Here is a 20729-nt window from a genome sequence, read left to right on the forward strand (position 1 = left end):
TATTTGAAAAGTTTTGATGTGAGTACTTCTCCATTTCTTAAGCTTACCCTTCTGTGTTTTATGAAAAATAACTTTAAGAACATATTAAAGATTAACGTGTTTCTTTATAAGGATTCCTTTCCTACCACATAGCACTACAAAGGCATAAGAATTAGCACTGCATGGTCCAGACTTTGTTATAAATAGAAACATAGAAACACACAGGATGATTCTTTAAACCTCAGATGAATCAAGGAGCAGCTTACTGGCTCTCATAACATCAGAGAATCATAGACACCTAATTCAACTTTCCACCCAAAGCTGGAAATGATTGCTTTCCACAATAATGCTGTTAGAAATCCACCCACCTTACTGGAAAAACTCTAGAGAAAGACTTTTCACTACTTTGCAAGGTAGCACAGACTATTTTTTAAATGTTTCTTGTTTTCAGGAAATCATTCCTTATTTTGGGCTAAAAATGTTTCTCCATTCAACGGTTACCCATCAATCCTAGTTCTTTCCTCTAAAATCACATATAACTAGTGCCATTTTTGTTTTGCATGAGAGCCCTTTAGATATTTGACATTTCACACTGAGCCTTCATATTTCCTAAAAAGCCTCAGTTAAGCTTACCTTCTCCCACGTGCCTCTCCCTCCCTGACTCTGTCGTCTGACCCTTCCTTCCTCCTTCCACAAGCATTAATTGAATATGCTAAGTGTTACACACACGCCCACATATGTGGCCTGCAATCTAGACCCTCACCTTCTTCAGCATTCTCTTCTGGATTTATTTCAGTTACTGTCAATATCTTTTTTTTTTTTTAAACAGAGCCTTTGGATGTGAATTTTGGAATGTGGTAGAACTTATTACCTCTCTTGCTGTGAAAGCCATATTTTCATTGATATAACCAATCGCTTCTGCCTGTGCCTAGTTAAAAACTTTCCCCAATATCATTCCTCCAAATGGGCCTAATTTGGACATTTGTTGGGGGGAATCTACAGACACATAGATTTTTCTCTTCCATCAACCAAATGATGGCTAGAGAGCTTCTTTACGGGAGTGCATGAGTTGCTTTGTTGACAGGATGTCTTTTTCTCTTTGGGAGTTCGGTTCTGCTTTAGATTTGGATGTAGCATTTTAATTCCATAATAGATTAAAATAGGTCCTTGTCCTAGAACATTGTGCGCCTCCCTTGTTGTGGCTGCCCTGGTAACTATAAAGTTAAATCAAGCAATAGCTTACCTGACTCTGCAGTTTGGCCACTTTTTGTAAGAGATCTTATTCTTGGCTAGAAGCAGGTGGGGACGAACAGAGTGACCTGTGATTGGATGGCTTCAGTCCAGAGTAACTATTTCTATCAACAGAGAATGCCTACAAGTTGTAATAACGGTCGTAGGCTCTCTTTCCCTTTTTTACTTACTGATTGGTTCATAAAGAAAAGCATTACACTCTCCTTCATCAGTTACCTACAGCTGTCATGAAGCATGCTTTTGGGTTTTTTTCCCCCACTTTAAAACAACATGTCAAGAAATTCCTAATTTCAGAATTACCCCCAATGTCACTGATTTCTTCATTATAGAAACTACAGGTGATAATAATAGCAATAATAAATGAGACTAGAACATGTTTATTAGGTATCAGCCGTTGTATTTACTGAGCATATTACATATTATCATCTCAATTCTCTCAGCTACTCTATAAAATAGGCTTGTTCTCCTCACCTGACAGATCAGGAAAGTGAGGCTTAGAGAGGAAAAGCAGCCTGCCTACCCAGAGCTAGTGGACAATGAACTGCCACCATTCAGAGGAATGCTGTGTCTTCTCGCCACTCACTCACGTGGTGATATTAGCCAATCCTGGGTCTGGTGTGTGGGGTTATGGTTAAAAAAAGGTAGCAAGGCATTCAGGGTGGTTCCTTGGAAAGAATGCGAGTTTTACAAGGCTTCTAGTCTTGCTTCTGACACTAAGTAGCTGCATAACCTTGGGCAAAGTAGTATCTGAGTATCATCTTCGTGATCTATAATATGAGAAAAGTAATCCTAACTTCACAGTGAAGCTTAGATGATTTCATATTTGTAAAAGCATCTATGATGGGCCTGTGCACTAAGTAGATGCTTATTAGACATTCGTTCCCTGTTCTGCATTTTCAGATCCCAATTCAGCAGCATGCTGTCACATCCTTCAATATCCTACCGCCATCACCCTTGGATAATTAGAGGGAGTGACATCACAAAGGAGAAATGTCTCTTCTTTAATTAGGGTTTGTCTCAATAGTGATATTTTAAAAAATTTTTTTAATAATTTTTTTAAAAATTAGAAGAGGAAATGCAGTGATGTAAAAAGCAGAGTAACAAAATTCCAGTTTAAGTTTTAACCCTGGAAAAGGACCCAAGATAAATATTCTCAAAGACAACACCAGTAAGTCAGCTGTTAGAGAAGGGAAAGTGAGAGGATGCTACGTCAGTGGTTCAAAGCCCTTCACGACTGTCCTCCTACTAGAACGCACAAGTATCACCGTGTATAATTTGAGTAAAAATGCTCCTTACTCTTCTTTCCTCAGCCTGCCTCAGTTTCCCTGTCTGTAAAAAGGAAACCACAGTACCAACTCCCAGGCTTGCTGTGACGATGAGTAGATGTGGGAAAGCTTCCGGTAACAGTACCTGGAACTCTGTCCTATCATCAAGAACTCAATAAATGTGATCAGTTGCTATCATCCGTATTTGGCTAGTCTCTCTCTTTCGCACATGAGAAGAGCTCCTTATTCCTTTAATTAACATCAAGAATGACAAACGTGCCCCTCTACAATTTGTCCTTTAGTTCTCTCAAACTGCATGGCTGCCAAGCCTTTCAGAGTTGGTTCTGTCAGCCAAGAAGGACGGACTAGGGTCTAAGAAAACAACAGACCGTCCTCCTCCTTGTGGCTCATCTGTCCCACATGTGCTATTCATATCAGATCTCTATCCAAAATTCAAATCCACTAACTTAGCTAAAAATGTAAAAGCATTAAAAAATAAAGAAGTTAAATATATCACTTGTTAAAACTATCATTTGTTTCAAATCTTTTAAAATTAATTCAATAAATATTTACTGAATATACCTAGCTGGTGCTGGGAACTGAGAAATATATTTGCCAAAGCTGTCCTTTCCTTTGTATATCTCCCTAATCCTGTGTCCCTTATTCCTTCCTCAGATGTAACTACTGCAATAAATTTCATGTCAAGTCTTCTTGGCCATGTTTTTATACACTTATATACAGGTAAAACAAAAATTGCAGTTTTGTACATTTTCATAATGTATGTAAATTATATCACACTTGATTTCTGCAGCTTCATCTATTCATGTTGATACATGACGATCTAGTTCATTCACTGTAACTGCTGTATAGTAACCCATCATATGAATATTCTACAATGTTATTTACCCATTTCATTACTAATGGAGATTTCAGGTTGTCTTCAGTTTTATGCTATTATAAACAATGATGCTTTATACAAATCTCCTTGTGTTCATAAGTGAGAATTTCTTTGGGAATAAATCGAGTTGTGGAACTGCTATGTTGTTTATTACAACTTCTAATTTTAGCAAAAGCTACCATATTGCTCTAAGCAAAGTTATAGGACTTGCTACTGTCAGCATTTTCAGTTTTTGCCAAGCTCACGGGTGTAGGATGGTTTTAATTTGCATCTCCTTATCACTACCACTGTTGGGTGTGTCTTGCAGTGTTTACTGACCGTGGTTTCCTCACAGGGAGCTTCCGTTTAGTAACCCTCATCCATGTTTCTAATGGGCTAATGGTCTGTTTATTGATTTATAAAAGTCATTTGTGTATATAACAATCTATATTGTTATATAGATGGCAAATACCTTCTAGTCTGTTGCTTGTTTTTTAAATCTTTGCCTATGGTATTTTCTATCATCTCAAAATTTAGCATTTTGATATGGTCAAATCTGTCACTTTTATGGTTTGTGTTTTTTCAGTCTTGCTGAAAATACCATGGGTATCAGGAAAGTCAACTGGTGTAATGAAACAAGGAATGGGGGTAGAAGACATGAGAAACAGGTATAAAGTGGGTTTGAATCCCCAATCCACCATTTACTAGTTACTGGACTCTGAATAAAACAATCTGAGCCTCCGTTTCCTCCTACTTTACACATCTATCCATTTATCCAAAAAGTATTCTTTGGATAAGTGTCTATTACACACTGGCCCCACTCTCCTGTGGAAATTGCAGTGGTAAACATGACGTACAAAGCTCTTGCCCTTACAGACCTTATAGGGCAGTGAGGGAGACAGATAACGAACTAAGCAACTAACTAAATAACATACAGCTAAGATGCTGTGAATGTCTTCTGTAAATTGAAAAGCATTATGCAAACATATGGTATTATAATCATCACCATGAGAGACATTTTAGAAAGTTCTAAAGTGGTGCACAAATTGAAGCTGTAATTATCCTATTTTTGGAAAAATGAACTGATAGGGAATCAAGCCATACAAGACAAAATAACTCTACCAGGGAGGAAAGGGCTTTATGCTGGAGGGCATGGTGGACTTTGACCAGAAACCCGGAGACTTTGTCGCGTTTGGTTCAAAACCCTCCCTTGGCTCTGCCTGGACCAGCCCTTGTAGCAACAGCTTCACACCAGCCAGGCAGGCAGCTCTGCTCCCTGTCCACAGCCAAAGAATCTTCCACTTTTCCCACTAATCTTGGCCTCTTCTAACACTGTCCTCTCCTAGATCATGAAGAGTAAGCCCCATGTTGTCCACTTACTTCAGTTTTACACATACACTTAAATTTCTAATCAATTTCCACTACTTCTAAACTGACAGGGAAAAAGTAGGAAAAGAAGCAGTGTGTGTGTGTGTGTGTGTGTGTGTACACACACTCTTTCCTCATTACTTCCAACACAACATACAAATCCAAAATCTGCTATATTTAGGGTTTTAGTACCCGAAGTAATGACGATCCAGTGGCAAAGGCAGACCGTGGAAGATCTGTTTTCTTGTCCATTTTTAGGGGTTAAGGCATTAGATTAAGCACAATTAAGAAGCTCAAGACATAGGCAATTTGATGTGGGCAGTTGGGCAAACAGCTATAGTTTAATCTGATTACGTGGAGCTCTTAGGATCTTCTAAAGTTGTGATTCAAATCCATGAAACAATTTTCAAAATACATTGTTTTGTGACTGCATCTGTAGGTGAGAACCATTCAAAAAGAGAAACTGTTCTGAAACAAACACACAGTTTAGCTTTTCATTTTTCACTAATTAACAGAACTCGTGCAGCCTAAAGAAAGGACCCAAAAACCAGAGAATTAAGTCTTTATCACTTATTCTCTCCAGAAACAGTCCTGAATGTTAAAACTAAAGTCTCAGGAATATGGAAAAATTTTAATGTAAATACAGGTGGATCAATTAAGTTAGATTTTTAAAGATCTTATCCCAGGCACAGAGAAAAAAGTTAGGTTTGTAAATATGATTGTTTCTGTGGGTAATGGCCACCAGTTTTGAGTATCTACTCTCAGCTAGCTTGTATATTATGAAGGGCTTTAAATATTAGCTTATTTGACCCAATATTCACTATGCGTTATTATACATATTTTACAGGTGAGATAAATGGAGTAGAGAACTGAACCCAGGAATGTGGTGAAAGAGAAGTTTTCAAAAGTGGACAACATGAAAATAAGAGAACATATTAGTTCTGCCCCTTTATAACTTCCTTATCCAGGCTCTTCCAGCCCCAGATATTACGGAAATCAGATTAATCTTTCTAAATAATGCTTTCATCACTTGACTCCCCATTCCAAAACCTGGTTTACAAAACCTAGAAGTAAACTTTCTAGCCTCAGATTCAAGACTCTTCAAAATCTGACTTGATCCATCCCATAATCCTGCTGTTCCCAAACTCAGCACTTTATTGAGCACCTATTCTGTGCTAGGCTCTGCGAAGACATGGCCTTGTCCATAAGCTGCTCGCAGTGTAGCTTTTCCTCAAATATATTTGTTATTGTTTTCTAGTTCCTTACCAAGTTATTTCCCTAAACGGAATGTTCTGCTCGAGTCTACCTTTCTCCTACATATCAAAATCCAACCTATTCAGGATCCAGTGTTGATCCCAACTCCTTAATGATAATACACTAAACATTTTTGCTACAAACTGGCCCGTAATTCCTTTGAGTCCCTAGAGCACTAGATTCCAAATTCGCGTGCACCCGATTCCTGGCGCGCAGATTCCAGAGGCCCTCACTCAGATTCTGAGTCAGTACGTGTGGCTTCACTGAGTCGGGGAGTGTGCATATAATTTAAATACACGTCTGACTCCTAAGTTCATGTTCCTTCTACCCACGCTCGCTCTCAGACAACTGTTTTGATGTTCTCTCCTCTCACTGAATTGCCTCGTCTTCCGAGAACGCTGGTGTTGCAAGAGTCAGCCATGATCTCAACATTATCCTGATGACTGTGCCCCTCAATTACCAGCCACCACCTGTCCTGACCACATTCTTGGCCTGATAAAGAAGCAAGTTACCCATGCTGCACGTTATTTTTTTAGGTAGCAACACCAACTAGTCACATTATACTAGGTCTTCTTAATGGATAAAATGTTACATTGACATAAAGCACATTTACTAGCCTGAGTGACTTGAAGCCTCAGCTGACTTGTTCATATGCTGCACTCGAGGACACAAAAGATTCTCCCACTGCACTGCTGACTTCTTGAAGCATAACTGTCTTTTCTCTTTAAATGGACAGTGCTGAGCACACTGTCTGTTACTGATCACATGCTGAATGAGCGAACCATGGGTATACCTAATCAAAAGTTTACTGAGGCAATGTATTTCCACATCTCCTTGGTACCGATTTTAAAGAACATGGTACTCAAATGTAGAGAACATTTCTCTTTCCTTCAAAAGAAGAATTAATGCAAACTATCAATTCCAAAGTTTGCACCAAGGACTTAAGACTACTACAGATACTTATTCTATTTTATACAAAGCAAGCACCGAAAAGATTAATGTTCTTTTGAGAAATCTGTTACACCAGGGACAATTCCTTTTTTTTTTTTTTTTTTTTAAGTTTTTGGCCACATCCCAACAAATATGGGATCTTAGTTTCCTGACTAGGGATCGAACCTGCGCCTCCTGCATTGGAAGGCAAAGTCTTAACCACTGGACCATCAGGGAAGTCCCTCCACTTACTTTTTAAACTGTAAAAAGAAAAAGATTTATGGTATAGCAAACCTAATTTACAAAAAAAAAAAAAATAGAAAACAGGGCAGCATTTTAGTAGTAGTGGCAGGACCTTTAAGGGGTCAATGTAATAACCACACTATTGCTGAAAGAAGAAACATGGCTTACACAACAGTGAAGCCACGTTTGCGCGTGAAACACACTTGAGGCAGTAAATCCCAGAAGGACTTGAGACACATGCCCTTTCTTTTTAGGAATCTGAATAGATAAGAGGCCAAAGGTGAGAGAATGCTTTCCTTGAAAATGCAAAGTACAACTCCCCAGCCTGTGGAGAAAAGGGATGTGAGACAGCCTCCAAGTGCATTTCTGACAACTGAGGTTTTTTCCGACAACACAAAGCACCCTCCCTCTTAGGTGTAACTGCACCACCGACATTAAAACAGTCGTGAAATCTGCATTTCCAAAAATCAAGGAAGCTGCTGGCTCCAAGAGAATGAGTCTTCTCTGTTAGAATTTAAGGAAAGCCTCTGGAATTGGAGCAGAGAAGGTCAAACAACAGCCATCCTCTTTCTTCCCACGGTGCTGTGGAGAACCCTGCACAGACCTCCCGCAGGCAGAGGAGAGAGTTAGCTGATCAGGTCTGATCCCTCCGGAAAACTGAAAATGGCCTAACTGGTTTCTGCATTATGGACACATTCTGATATCTTCTTTAAAGGCTTGAGTTAATTTTTAATCTAACTCTTCAGTGCATTAGTCAATAAACTTTTTCACCCTGCCAAAAAAAAAAAATTAAGGGTCTCCCAGGTTGCCATAGTATCTGTTAACCTCAAAGATTCTAGTAAACCAAATTCTGCTTAGCCTTACAGAAAAATCAATACTTTAAATTTTTAAAGTATTGGAAACAAACCCAAATGATGAACTCTCATTATGAAACAAATTCACGTGCAAAGCTCTGATCAATGTCTTCATACTGCAGTCATTCTACTCAAAAACAGGCTATTTCCTTTGTAAATTACTTAACTGTCTGCTATATGGGTGTTTCCCTACTTATTACACTGTACGGAGATTAAGTCTGATACGTACATATGTTGTTCATGGTCACCTCCATTTAAAATAACACTTTCCTGGCACGTCCCTGGTGGCTTGGTGGTTAAGACTCCACGCTCCCTATGCAGGGGGCCTAGGTTCCATCCCTGGTCGGAGAACTAGATCCCACATGCATGCCGCAACCAAGAGTTTACATGCCACAACTAAAAGTTTGCATGCCACACTAAGGAGCCCGCCTGCTGCATCTAAGGAGCCCAAGTGCCACAACAAAGACCAGGTGCAACCAAATAAATAAATGTTAAAAAAAAAAAAAAAAACCACTTTCCCTCACATGCTCCATTTTCCAGGTATACGAAACAGATCTTTAGGTTTTATATGTATTCAATACTTTTAAATGTATGTGTGTATATATACATCTCTATGCATCTATCTACCTATTCTTATAACTCATGGGAAAGAAACTACATGGGGAAGTCATTCTGATTTTTCCATTCTCATCTACAGTAATGAAAAAGTGCTCTTCTTTCATCATATTTGCACGAGAAGAGTATATCTGCACTGGTTCTAGGTTAAGGCTTTATGGATTAGCGGAAGAGGTGGTATTTTTGGAGTCAGAGGTTTATGCCTGGTTTTGTTACCCCTAGTATGTGACCTTGGGTAAATCATTTATCTCCTTTGAAACTCAATTTTCTCACCTCTAAACTGGTAGCGATACAGGACTTGTCTCTCAAAAGTCTTTTGTGAGGCTTCAAGGGATAATGTGTGTAAAAATGCATTAAAAAACATTTTACTGATTAAAATATTACTATAGTTAGTGTACTGCAGTGATAACTCAAAGCCAAAAGGCAACATACGTAAGGTAAAAATTACTCAGTAAATTCATGAGTCATAGCTTTGTTTATATTATTATTTAAATAAACATTCATTTTTAATTTCAGTAAGAACTTAACGCTTTATAGATTTCATTATGTAAAAACAACATAACCTGGCCCAGTCTACAAATTATGAAATGCAAATATAATTACAGAAATGCACATTTTGATTTCAATAAGAAGTTATGAAATCATAGATTTCGTTATTTAAAAATAATGACCTAACCTGGCTCCTTTCACAAATATAACAATTGTGAGGTGTAAATACAGCTGTAGGAATACACACACATTATCATTTACTAACAGGTTATTCGGGCACATGCGCAGTGGTGAAGCATGCACACGACGGAAACACGCCTCAACTGAATTGTGATAAATGATTTTAAACGCATTGAGAGAGACTGTTCGCTGAAGGGACTGCGCTGTGGATATGTCTGCGCTGTGGATATGTCTGCAAAGCAGAAAAGTTCATTTCCCAGTTCATCCTTGGCACGTGGGAAACGGGATGCGACGAGAAACGAGTACACTGCACGGGGAACTGGCAGGACTGCCTTCGCTCTGCCAATTGCTCAGCACTTACTGTACATCAGGGGCCAGTCTCTGGGCCTGAGATAACATCACTGAGCAACGCAAACAAAAGCTGCCCTCACAAAGCTTGCGTTCAGGTATGAAGGACAACAAATCACACAACATAATAAGTAAATTATTAGAAAGTTCTGAGCACTATGTAAACGAGGAAATTGTAAGGTTGCAGTGTCATAAAAAAGAAAAATCAACAACAGAGCAGCGTAAGGAGATGTGTGTGAACACGGCTGAGCAGGTTCCAGTTTTCAATAGAGAGGTTAGCATAAGTCTAATTAAGAACGTATTAGAAAGAAGCTACACAGCTCTCAGGGGAAAGAACCAGCCAGAGGGAACAGCCAGGGTAAAGGCCCCGTTTGATTCTGACAAAACAATTTTGTGAAAGAGAGAGTAACGCATTTTGCTGAAGAGTAAACAGTGCCCCAGAGTGACCTGATCAAGGGCATTGAGCTGGTCCACAACAAAGCCAGGACGAGAAGCCAGGCTTCTTGCTCTTGGTCCAGAGCCTTCCTTCTGCTTTGTGCCTTTGCTCACCAGGCACAGAGGAGAGTGCCCTGCTCCTCCAAGGCACAGAGTAACACAGGGTGTCATCACTGTGGTGGAGGTTGCTGTTATTCTTACTAATCAGGTCCAGTGATATTTCTTGAAAGGTAGATAAAGCTCAAAAATAATTTCATTTTCCCTTCCCATGGTTTATTTTTCTCTTCCCTTTACCTGTGCTTTTCTTGGGTGGGTCATTTTAATATCAGATTATCAGTGAAAGTATATTTCTTTGGACATTTGATAAAGGAAAGGTGTTTGACATGGAAATAAGTGATAAAATAGAAAGCATTTACGATTTAACATGAAAAAGCTGCTGAAAGAATGGAGAGAATGTGGGGGGCGGTGATTTGGAGGAGAGAGGTGGGCAGGAAGAAGGGGGAACAGAGGGCTGGGGAGGAGGGGGGACAAGATCTCTGAACATCAGGACCAGAGCCCCCAGCATTAAGCTACTAAGTGAAAATAATGATGAAATAGCAAGCTTCAAGTAAAAATACAAATAGACCACAAAAGAGGAAACCTGTAGAAAAGGCAGTAGTGGAAAAGGGGCTGGAGAGAAGAGACTGAAAGATATTTTCAAGTAAAAATATGAGAATATTAGACAACAATATAAAGAAAAAAGAGAGTAAGAATCAGATTTCTGACACAGTAGACTCCAGAGCTGGTGGAATTACTAACAGCAAGAGGCAAAAGAGGCGAGCCTGAAAGGTGAGTAGCTTTCCTTCAGCCATGCTAGGTTTAAGGTGGCAGTGAGGTTCTCACAAGTGGAAAGGCTCTAGCAGATAAGAGGTACATTCGGAAGATGTGCATCATCTAGAGCTGTTTGGTCTAATACAGTAGTAGCCTCAAACCACACGTGGCTGTGGAGAAACTGCAGCTAGCTTGAACTGAGCGTGCCGTAAGCATAAAACACACCAGATTTTGAAGATTTCATATGGAAAAGATATATAAAATATCTAATTTTTTTACATTTATTACATGTTGAAAAATATTTGCATGAATTGGATTAAAACATTAAAATTAATTTCACCTGTCTCTTTTTCCTTTTTAATGTGACTACTAGAAAATTTTAAACTACATATGTGGCTTGCATTATATTTCTCCTGGACAGCGCTGATACAGTGATACTATATATGTTTTAGGATCACATATGGGGAAGAGAACTCTGAGAAGACTCACAGACATCATTTAGAGGTGTCTCAACTGCAAACAGATATGGGAGAAAGAAGAACACGTCATTATAATAGTTAATACTTACTGAACACTCGCAGCACTAGATACATTAAGTGCATTATCTTATTTGTTCCTCAAACAACCTTATGAAATAACATTTCACAGAAGGAAGAACTGAGGCCTAAAGAAGGTAATCCACCCAAGATCACAGGTAAATTCTGGTGCCAGGATTCAAACCCAGACTGACTCCATACCTCGAGCTCCACATTGCCACATCAGCCCCAGAACAATTTACACTCTGCAATGATTAAACTGTTAAATTTTAAATGGCTATACTTAAACTAGCAATTTACTATAATGGTTCATTGTCAGAGTCCGTGAAATACCAGCAATGTCCTAATTCCATTAAGAAAAAACACAAGTGAGCAAATTTGTAACTTCACAATTATGACATACTGATGTTGACACACTTTGGCCAGGTTGAACCTAATTAAGAGCTTCCAGTGCAACTTCTTGCCTTCGGTCAACATCTACTCCTAAAACCCAAACCTGACACATCTGGTTTGGATGGTACACATCTGGCTGCCCAAGGGAGGTGATCCTTGCCACTGCCCTGACCAGAAGGCCCTGCCTTCTGAACATAACTAGATACACGATGTGATCCACTTAACACATTTTCAACACTCTTTCAGACTATGAAAGCACCTGAACCTCAACCGTGATTAAAATGTCTTGAAGGGATCAATTACACCTCAACTAAAAAAACATGTCTTGAAGGGAGCTAGATTAAGTTCCAGCCTTTTGTTGAAGAACCGAAAAGCAAGTTTACCCAAGTGGATACATTAAAAATGGATTTTATACTCCTTTGATAATGCTATGCTTTCGAAGAAAAAAAAATGACTTGATATTCTGACTAGAGTCATAACACAGCAAAATCTCCCACAAATATAAACTTGGGTAAGGATGCGGTGTCTTTCATTTGTGTTTGGTTGGTTAGTTGTTTTTAATTTCAAAGACAAACGTACTTTTCTTTCTTTTTTACCTTTAATTTTTACTACATACCTGGACAAAACAGTAATCATAGAACCGCACAACTTGTACAGTGATGGCTATAATTACATCATTTTCAGAAACTTTCCCAGGTAAATTTTATTAAGCAGTTTGGCTCAGATTACAAAAATACTTCCCCAGGCTTAAAAAAAAGGACTGCCACAAATTTACACTTTGGAAGTGGAAAAACAGAAGGGAATTTGAAAGAGAAATATGTTTTGGAATAAGACTAATTAGCAGAGACATCGTGAGGGACTTCACATCAGACTTGGATCCAGAGGGGTGTCTCTGAACTGAACCACTACTTTTTTATGGATTATAACCCCTGAACTTTCACACTCTCTGCATCTTTTTTAAGTGAGAAGACTTGGATTTGGACATTTATTCAAAAAAAAAATTCTCCTCTAAAAAAAGAAGAGAAAAAAAAAAAAAGGGCTTCCCAGGTGGCGCAGTGGTTAAGAATCCGCCTGCCAATGCAGAGGACATGGGTTCGATCCCTGCTCCAGGAAGATCCCACATGCCACGGAGCAACTAAGCCCGTGTGCCAAAAAAAAAAAAAAAAGAAAAGAAAAAAAGTCTCCTCTGAAGACCCAAAGTTTCTGAAAAATGCTTTTCTGAAGGTAGTATCATGATTGTATAGAGCAGCTTGTAATAGCTTGCCCTTTATTTTGGCTCTTTTAGGTTAATTCCCTTGACTCTTCCACTCAGTGAAGGAGATACCCTTGGACTTGTTTCCTTACTCATTACAGCTCATAATAATTTGGAAGAAAGGTTCAGGCCCTGAAGGCGACAGCCCTAAAAATGCTTTGTCCACCCAGATACCAAGGTGTCAAGAGCAAGGCCACCTATACTCTTATCACTGAGGGCCACCAAACTGAGTCCCTCTTGTCCAAGAGCATCCCTCCGCTCAACCTCACCTGTGAGTCTCATCATCACAACTGTTAACTGGACAGATAATCCTGTAGCTGCACTGCTGCTTCTCATTTGTACATTAACATTAGCATCAGCAGGCCACTTTACTGGGTTAATTGCTTTAATTTACTGAGCACCTGCGGTGTGCCAGGCACTGTTGGAGGTACTAGTAATACAGCAGTGAACGACAGGACCAAAAAAAATTTCTGCCCTACTGAAACTTACATTCTGGCGGGGAACATATTCAACACACTCCATAGGCTAAATAGCTAGTATGTTAAATAACAGATGCTAAAGAAAAAAAAAAAAAAAAACGAAGCAGACAGGGTAATGTGAACTGCGGTGGGCTGGGTGGGAAAGACTAGAATTTTAGGGAGAGTGGCCAGACAAGGCATCCCCATCATCAGGGAGAGAGCGTGTGCCCGAAGCGGTGGAGAGGACACACTCTAAGGTTGACCGGTGCCAGCTGGAGTGGGGGGAAGGCGATTCGCATATTTTAACAAGCCCTGAAGTGGGGAGGGGACCATAGGGGAGGGAGGGGAGAAGCAAAGACAGGATAGGGACCATTGAGGACAAACGACAGACTTCACATAATTTTGCCTCCAACTTAGCGCTTGGCACACACTTTCCTTTTCTGCAGTCGCACAACCACGCTCTGCCGCCAACACCCTCGGGCAGTTCACGGGACACGGACACGCGGGGACACGGACACGCGGGGACACGGACACGCGGGGACACGGACACGCACGCCCCCGTCTCTCTCAGGAACGGAGCTCGATGCCCAGGAAAGCGCTGGGAGTGGGGCCGGAGAGCAGCGGTCGGAGAGCACACGGAAAGCGGAGGCCGCTCCGCCCCGGGCCGCGCACGGAGACCCACGCCCCGACCCCGCCGCGCGAGGCCGGGCCGGCGCGCAGACACACCCCCGGGGCGCGGGCGCCGCGCAGGCAGGCGTCCTGCCGTTGGGGCCCCGCAGCCAGCGCTGCCCGCGGCGGGGTCGGCCCGGCGCGAGTGCGGGGACCGGGCCGCGGGAGGAGGGGGCGGTGCGGCGGGCGTCCCGGCGGCCGCGTGCATGCAACCGGGGGCCGGGCGCGGCGGGCGCCTCGAGGGGCCGAGCGGGACCGCGGGCCCGGACCCAGCGCCCGAGACCCGCGGGCCCCCCGCCCCGACGTTCACCGCCCCCTCCCCAGGCCCGCGCGGCCCGGCCCGGCCCGCCGACAGCGACGGGTTCCAGCGGTCGAACCCGCAGCTCCCGCGCCGCGGCTCCCTCGGCCCGTTCCCGCCCGGCGCGTCCGCGACGGAGAGAAAGAAAGGGCGGCCGGCGGCGCCCACTCACCATGGTCGGCGGCCCGGGCGGCCGGCGGTGCGCTGTCCAGGGTGGCCGGCGTCCCTCTGCCCCGCGCTCCCGCCGCGCCCGCTCGTCTTACTCCCGCCGCGCCCACGCCCGCCCGCGCCTCCCCACCCCCTCGGGCTCGTGCCGCTTCCCGCGCGGCGCTCTGAGCCGCAGGGCCGTTTCGGGCGCCCGCCGCTCCCCGCCCCCTCCCGTCGCCGGGGCTTCGCCCGCCGCGGCGCGAGCGGGGCGGCGGGAGGGGGAGAGGCGCGCGGGCGGGCGGACGAGGCTGCGGCCCCAGGCGGCCTCGCGCGCCCCCTCCCGGCGCCCCGCGTCTCCCGCGCGGCCGCGGCGCCCCCTGCCGGGCGGGCGGCGATATGCAGGCCGGGCGGGCGCCAGCCGCGCTCGGCCGCTCAACGTTCGCGGGGCCTCGGCGACGACCCCGCTCCTCGGCCGCCGCTGTCCGCCGTCCCCCGGAAGCTGCGCAGGCCGCGGGGCTGGGGGAGGAGGGGGCTGCCGGGGGCCGGGGCGCCTTCCTTCTCTTACTTGGCTCCGTGGCTTTCAGGCACACGTTAGAGGGAGACCAGCTGCTGCTCACGTAGGTTTGCTGGAGGTGGTGTTTCGGATGCAGGGGTCCGTCCGGTCCCTTTCGGCGTGAGGTCGGGGGGCGTCCGGTCTCAGCAGGCGATTCCTGTCTCACGTGACTCTGCCTCCAAGAGGATGATCTCAGTCTATGCGCTTCTCGGCTGCGGCCGCTGATGGTCGGTTTAACACTTAATTGTGAACAGAAAGTGAGGGATCTTATCTTAGATCCTAGGCATTTAATTAAAAACAAATTTTGTTGTCGAGTGAAAGATGTGAAAAGGTAGACTTGTGAGTGTTACACGATCTTTCCTATTTTAAGCATGAGGAATGTGTGCTGGAAGGAGATTCACCAACTACTCACCAAATATTGATATTGTGTTTTCCCCCACAGCCGTATTATGGAAATGATTTTTCTTTATATTTTCTCCTCATTTTCCAGGTTTTTTACATGTATTATTTTACATTTTTACAATCCACAAAAGTAGCTTCCACGTTCTTTGGATATTGAACTAGAAAAAATACTGGATCTCAATCACTGTGTCATTAATCTGATGTAGTAGAATGTGAATTCTCAACTCTTCTCAGACATTATTGTTTATAAATTGCACCTGAGGACTTAACGACAGCGACTTGGACACATCAAGGTGGTCTCAGGTGCAGACCAGGAATACAAATTTTTAACAGGCATCACAAGTGATGCAGATGCAGGCAGGTAGGCCATGGACCAGGTTTTGAGAACACAAGTCTATCCATCATCTAGAGAAGGCTTTTGTCTATTTTTCTAACAACACTAAGGGGGAAAAGTATGATACCCAGCCTCTAAGCATTGTGCTGTTTGCTTGTAGGAATTATGCCACTGAGGTCACTTATACCTCGCAAAGAATACCAGGTTCACACATGGAAGGAACCCTTAAATTTTGAATTATTCATATACTTCCCACTACCATTTAGCTTGATAATCGTTATTTCATGTTTATTATTCAAAAACATATCAACCCACAGGTCCAGAAGGAGGTCCAAAAAGTCACCAATATATTATCTGTTACTTAAAATATTATTTTGTGACTTTTCTTGTTGCTACAATAAAGGAACATAGGAGATGGCAAATGCCAGAGGGTATTTTTTCCCACTAATTCAGTAAATAGAAAAACGAAGTGGTTCTACCTGTATAAACACAGAACTGGGATCACACCTTAACATTCTGACCAGAAATAACATGAATTCCCACTTAGTAAAAATATCTTAATATGCCATCAATATGCTTTTACAAGATTTTTCTTCCTTTTATTATTCTCTTGTATGGATTACTCACATGATTTATTGTGAGTTTAAAGTAATCTGCTTTTCTCTAGAGTATTTGTATTTTTAGGCTAATGATAGAAACAGCCTTGGAAATCACATTCTTTCCCTGGCCATATACTCTGCCTTTGTGTAAAGAAAGCTCTGTACCTATGTGTATGGTCAGGCCATTCAAGATGACTGTTCCCTTGCTTTTTGTACTTCCCCTGCTCGGCCAGTCCCATTTCACTCACATGACTAACCAATCCTCTTAATTATAAAACTCAGTCAATAACTGCCTATGTGCTTGCCCCCGCCCCAGCTGCTGGTTTCCCTGGTAACTGATGAGCCAATCTGACATCAATTCCCCCTAAATGGTAGCCTCTTTCTCCCCTGAGTAGTGAAGGTTGATGCTGTGTCCTGCCTGCCGTCTGCTATACATGGTGTACATGCTTCAGGACCTTTTGTTTCATATTTGTAAAGATCCCCTATTCGATAAGACTGATGTCTCTGTTGCTGTTTCCGGGCTCTTTCTTTGGTCTTGAGGCTGGGCAGCTACAAGGTGTGCTGGCCTGTGGGGTGCAGCCCAACACTGTAAATTTAGAAATGAAAAATAAATATTCAACTCAAAATATTTTCTACTCTCCCTGTGATTTTCTCTTTTACCCGTGTGTTACTTAGTAATTTTTTATTTCCAAAGATTTGGGGGGTTTTCCAGATATCCCTTTGTTATGGATTTATAGTTTAATTGTTAAAGTTTGAAAACATACTTTGTAAGGTTTCAGTGCATTTAAATTTGTGGAAGCATTTCAGAATATGCATCTATTCATTTAGCTCAGATGATGGCCTGTCTTGGTAAATGTTCCATGTGTACTTAAAAAGAACGTGCATTCTGTTGTTGTTGGGTAGAATACTGGTTTCGCCCAGTGTCAGCTAAGGCAAGTTATATCTTTTATATACTTAGGTTTCCCTAATTTTTTTTTCAGGTATAGTTGATTTTCAATACTGTATTAGTTTCAGGTATACAGCATAGTGATATTCAGTTATTTTTTTTAAAAATTATATTCCGTTATAGGTTATTACAAGATATTGAATATAAGTCCCTGTGCTATCTAGTAAATCCTTGTTACTTACCTGTTTTATGTACAGTAGTTTGTATCTGTTAACCCCATACTCCTAATTTGTCCCTCCCTCTCCCCTCTGGTAACCATAAATTTGTTTTCTATGCCTATGAGTCTGCTTCTATTTTGTGTAAACTTAAAAGCTTTTGCACAGCAAAGGAAACCACTGAAAATCAAAAAGACAATCAACTGAATGGGAGAAAATATTTGCAAATGATTTGACTGATAGTTAATATCAAACATATATAAACAGTTTACACAACTCAACATCAAAAAACAATATCATTTAAAAATGGGTAGAAGAACTCAATAGACATTTTTTGAAAGAAGACATACAGATGGTCAACAGGCATGTGAAATGATGTTCAGTATCATTAATCATCAGAGAAATGCAAATTAAAGCCACAATGAGATATCACCTCAAACTGGTCAGAATGGCTATCATCAAAAAGAACACAAATAACAAACGTTGGTGAGGATGTGGAGGAAAGGGAACCCTTGTATACTGTTGGTGGGAATGTAACTTGGTGCAGCTACTGCAGAAAACAGTGTGGAGCTTCCTCAAAAAGCTAAAACTAGAACTACCATATGACCCAGCAATTCCACTCCTGGGTATATATCTGAAAAAAACAAAAACACTAATTCAAAAAGATACATGCACCCCAATGTTCAGAGCAGCATTATTTACAATTACCAAGATATGAAAGTAACCTAAGTGACCATCAACAGATGTATGGGTAAAGAATATGTGAGAGAGAGAGAGACACACACACACACACAATATGGACTGCTACTCAGCCATTAAAAAAAAAGAATGAAATTTTGCCATTTTCAGCAACATGAATGGACTTGGAAGGCATTATGCTCAGTGAAATAAGTCAAAGACAAATGCAGTATGATATCACATATGTGGAATCTAAAAAATACAACAAACTAGTGAATAGAACAAAGAAGCTCATTCACAAATACAGAGAACAAACTAGCGGTTACCAGTAGGGAGAGGGAAGGGGGAGGGGCAAGATGGGGGAGGGGATTAAGAGGTACCAACTATTATGTAGTAAAGAAGCTACAAGGATAAATTTTACAACATGGGGAATACGGTCAATATTTTATAAGTGGAGTATAGCCTTTAAAAATTGTGAATCGCTATATTGTACACCTGTAACATATATAATGTACATCGACCATATTTCAATTTTTAAAAATATGTCTTTTATATCTTGCTTTCAGTTTAACCATTTCTGGGGGGGCTTCATTTCTTTGTGTGGAGCCTACTTTCTGCCTAGCATCACATCCCTCTGCCTGTAGAATTTCCTTGGCCTTTTCTGTGGAATAGGTCTTCTGATGGTAAATTCTCTCAGTTTTTATTTGTCTTATATGTATGTGAGATTTTAAATACTTTGCCTGAGGTAAATATGTGTCTAAAGATGAATGCTAGTGATCTCTTTTTCTCCCTGTAAGCACATCAAGGGGTGAAATCTATTCCACTTGCCTTAAACCGGGGCTCATCTTATGACTCTCGGAATGAAGGAATCAGAAGCAGTGAGTAAGGCAGAAGGAATCACGTGCCCGTTCTGAGTCTAGCCTATAAGAGGACTGGCAGCTTCTGCCTCTGCTTAAGGAAGTCAGCCACCTGGGTATAAGGAAACTGAAGCATACTACTGAACTATGAGACCCCATGTGAAGAGGAAAAAGCCGCGCGGGGGAGCACCAGGCGCCAGATGTGTAAGTGAAGACCTCCTGGACCCTCCATCCCAGCCCAGCTACCTGCTAAATGCCGCTGAGAGAGTGACCTCAGCTGATTCCACACAGAGCAAATTCCCTTATCCCTGCCCAGATGCCAAACCCCATCGCATGGTGAAAACAAGTCAGAGGTTCAGTCCATTTTAAAAATGTTTTTACTTTCCCAACAGAGGATAGACCCCCTTGTTGTTTGCACCCAGATAGAACTGTTCTCCCTCCACTGATATGCCACTGAATAAGAGTGAAAAAACTTGAAATTGCATAGCCCTAGTTCTCCTGCTTTCTGGTAATTCCAGATGATTAGGTGTCCACTAGCTGATTGCGTGAACCAGCAACAGTAATCTATGTATATTCAACTAGCAGTTTCATTAAATATAGTTTACACCTCCTCTTCAATTACACTTGCCAAGACTTCAGATATTCAGGATCTGCTATTCAGTTGGGGGAAAATAGCTTGCATTTTTTCCTTCATTCCAATGTTAAAATGTGTTGTGGCAGAAGAGAGGAAAGATTGTTTTAGCCCTTGTTGAAACTGAGTCCCTGCTCTTTGGCCGCAAGCCTTGGTGCACAAGGAGGCCCGAGCATTGTGTCTAGACTCAGTGAGCTGAGACTCTTTCCTGAGGTGGAATCAGACACCTGCCCTTTGGGGACTTCTCTGGTGGTCCAGTGGTTGAGAATCCGCCTTCCAATGCAGTGGGTGTGGGCTCAATCCCTGGTGGGGAGCTAGGATCCCACATGTCGCGGGGCAATTAAGCCTGCACACCACAACTAGAGAAGCCCAAGCACCGCAACTGGAGAAGCCCACACGCCACAACGAAGATCCAGTGCAGCCAAAAAAAAAAAAAAAAAAGAAAGAAAGAAACCTGCCCTTCAGCCTCAGGAGAAAACAAAACTGGCTGTGATAGTGTGTTCTTGAATGTTACTATCTAGGAATTTTCACTGTTTCTATTTATTTTCTCTAGCTTCATCCCAAGGTTTCAAGAGAAAGCTCCTGCATCCTTTCTACAGAATAATGGAAATGTCTTCCTCAAGCTATAGCTGGTAGATAAAGTCACAAAGAGAAAGATGACATCCTGAAATACACACAAAAATGAAATACCTGCTATCAGGCCATCTTGATTAAGGCTGTGAAAGGCCCAGTCATTGTACTTTGGATGGAATAAATAAGGGTTTTGGTTTTTTGTTTGTTTTGCTACTGACCAATATGTATCCTTATGCACGTCCACTTATTCCCCCAGTTGCTGTGAGTGTGTTTCAGGGCTTACTCTAGGCTGCAGAGCCTTGCTGCCTTGCTCAAAGTTACACCCCCTCTTTTGCCCAGGTTGTGCCCAC

The 20729-nt window shown here is 42.1% G+C and overlaps 1 protein-coding gene across 3 annotated transcripts in view; it reads right to left on the minus strand.

Annotated features, from left to right (window-relative positions):
- The window catches only part of ELOVL2 (ELOVL fatty acid elongase 2), a 73670-nt gene extending 58717 nt beyond the window's left edge, over positions 1-14953 (minus strand). For all 3 annotated transcript variants that reach the window (XM_057699167.1, XM_057699166.1, XM_057699165.1), the window contains exon 1: positions 14677-14953. In XM_057699167.1, the coding sequence (XP_057555150.1) occupies positions 14677-14679 (3 nt within the window). In that variant the 5' untranslated portion in view covers positions 14680-14953. The remainder of the gene's footprint in view (positions 1-14676) is intronic.
- Between the last annotated feature and the right edge of the window lie 5776 nt (positions 14954-20729).

Source organism: Hippopotamus amphibius, chromosome 11 (genome assembly GCF_030028045.1).
Source record: "Hippopotamus amphibius kiboko isolate mHipAmp2 chromosome 11, mHipAmp2.hap2, whole genome shotgun sequence".
NCBI classification, from domain to species: domain Eukaryota; kingdom Metazoa; phylum Chordata; class Mammalia; order Artiodactyla; family Hippopotamidae; genus Hippopotamus; species Hippopotamus amphibius.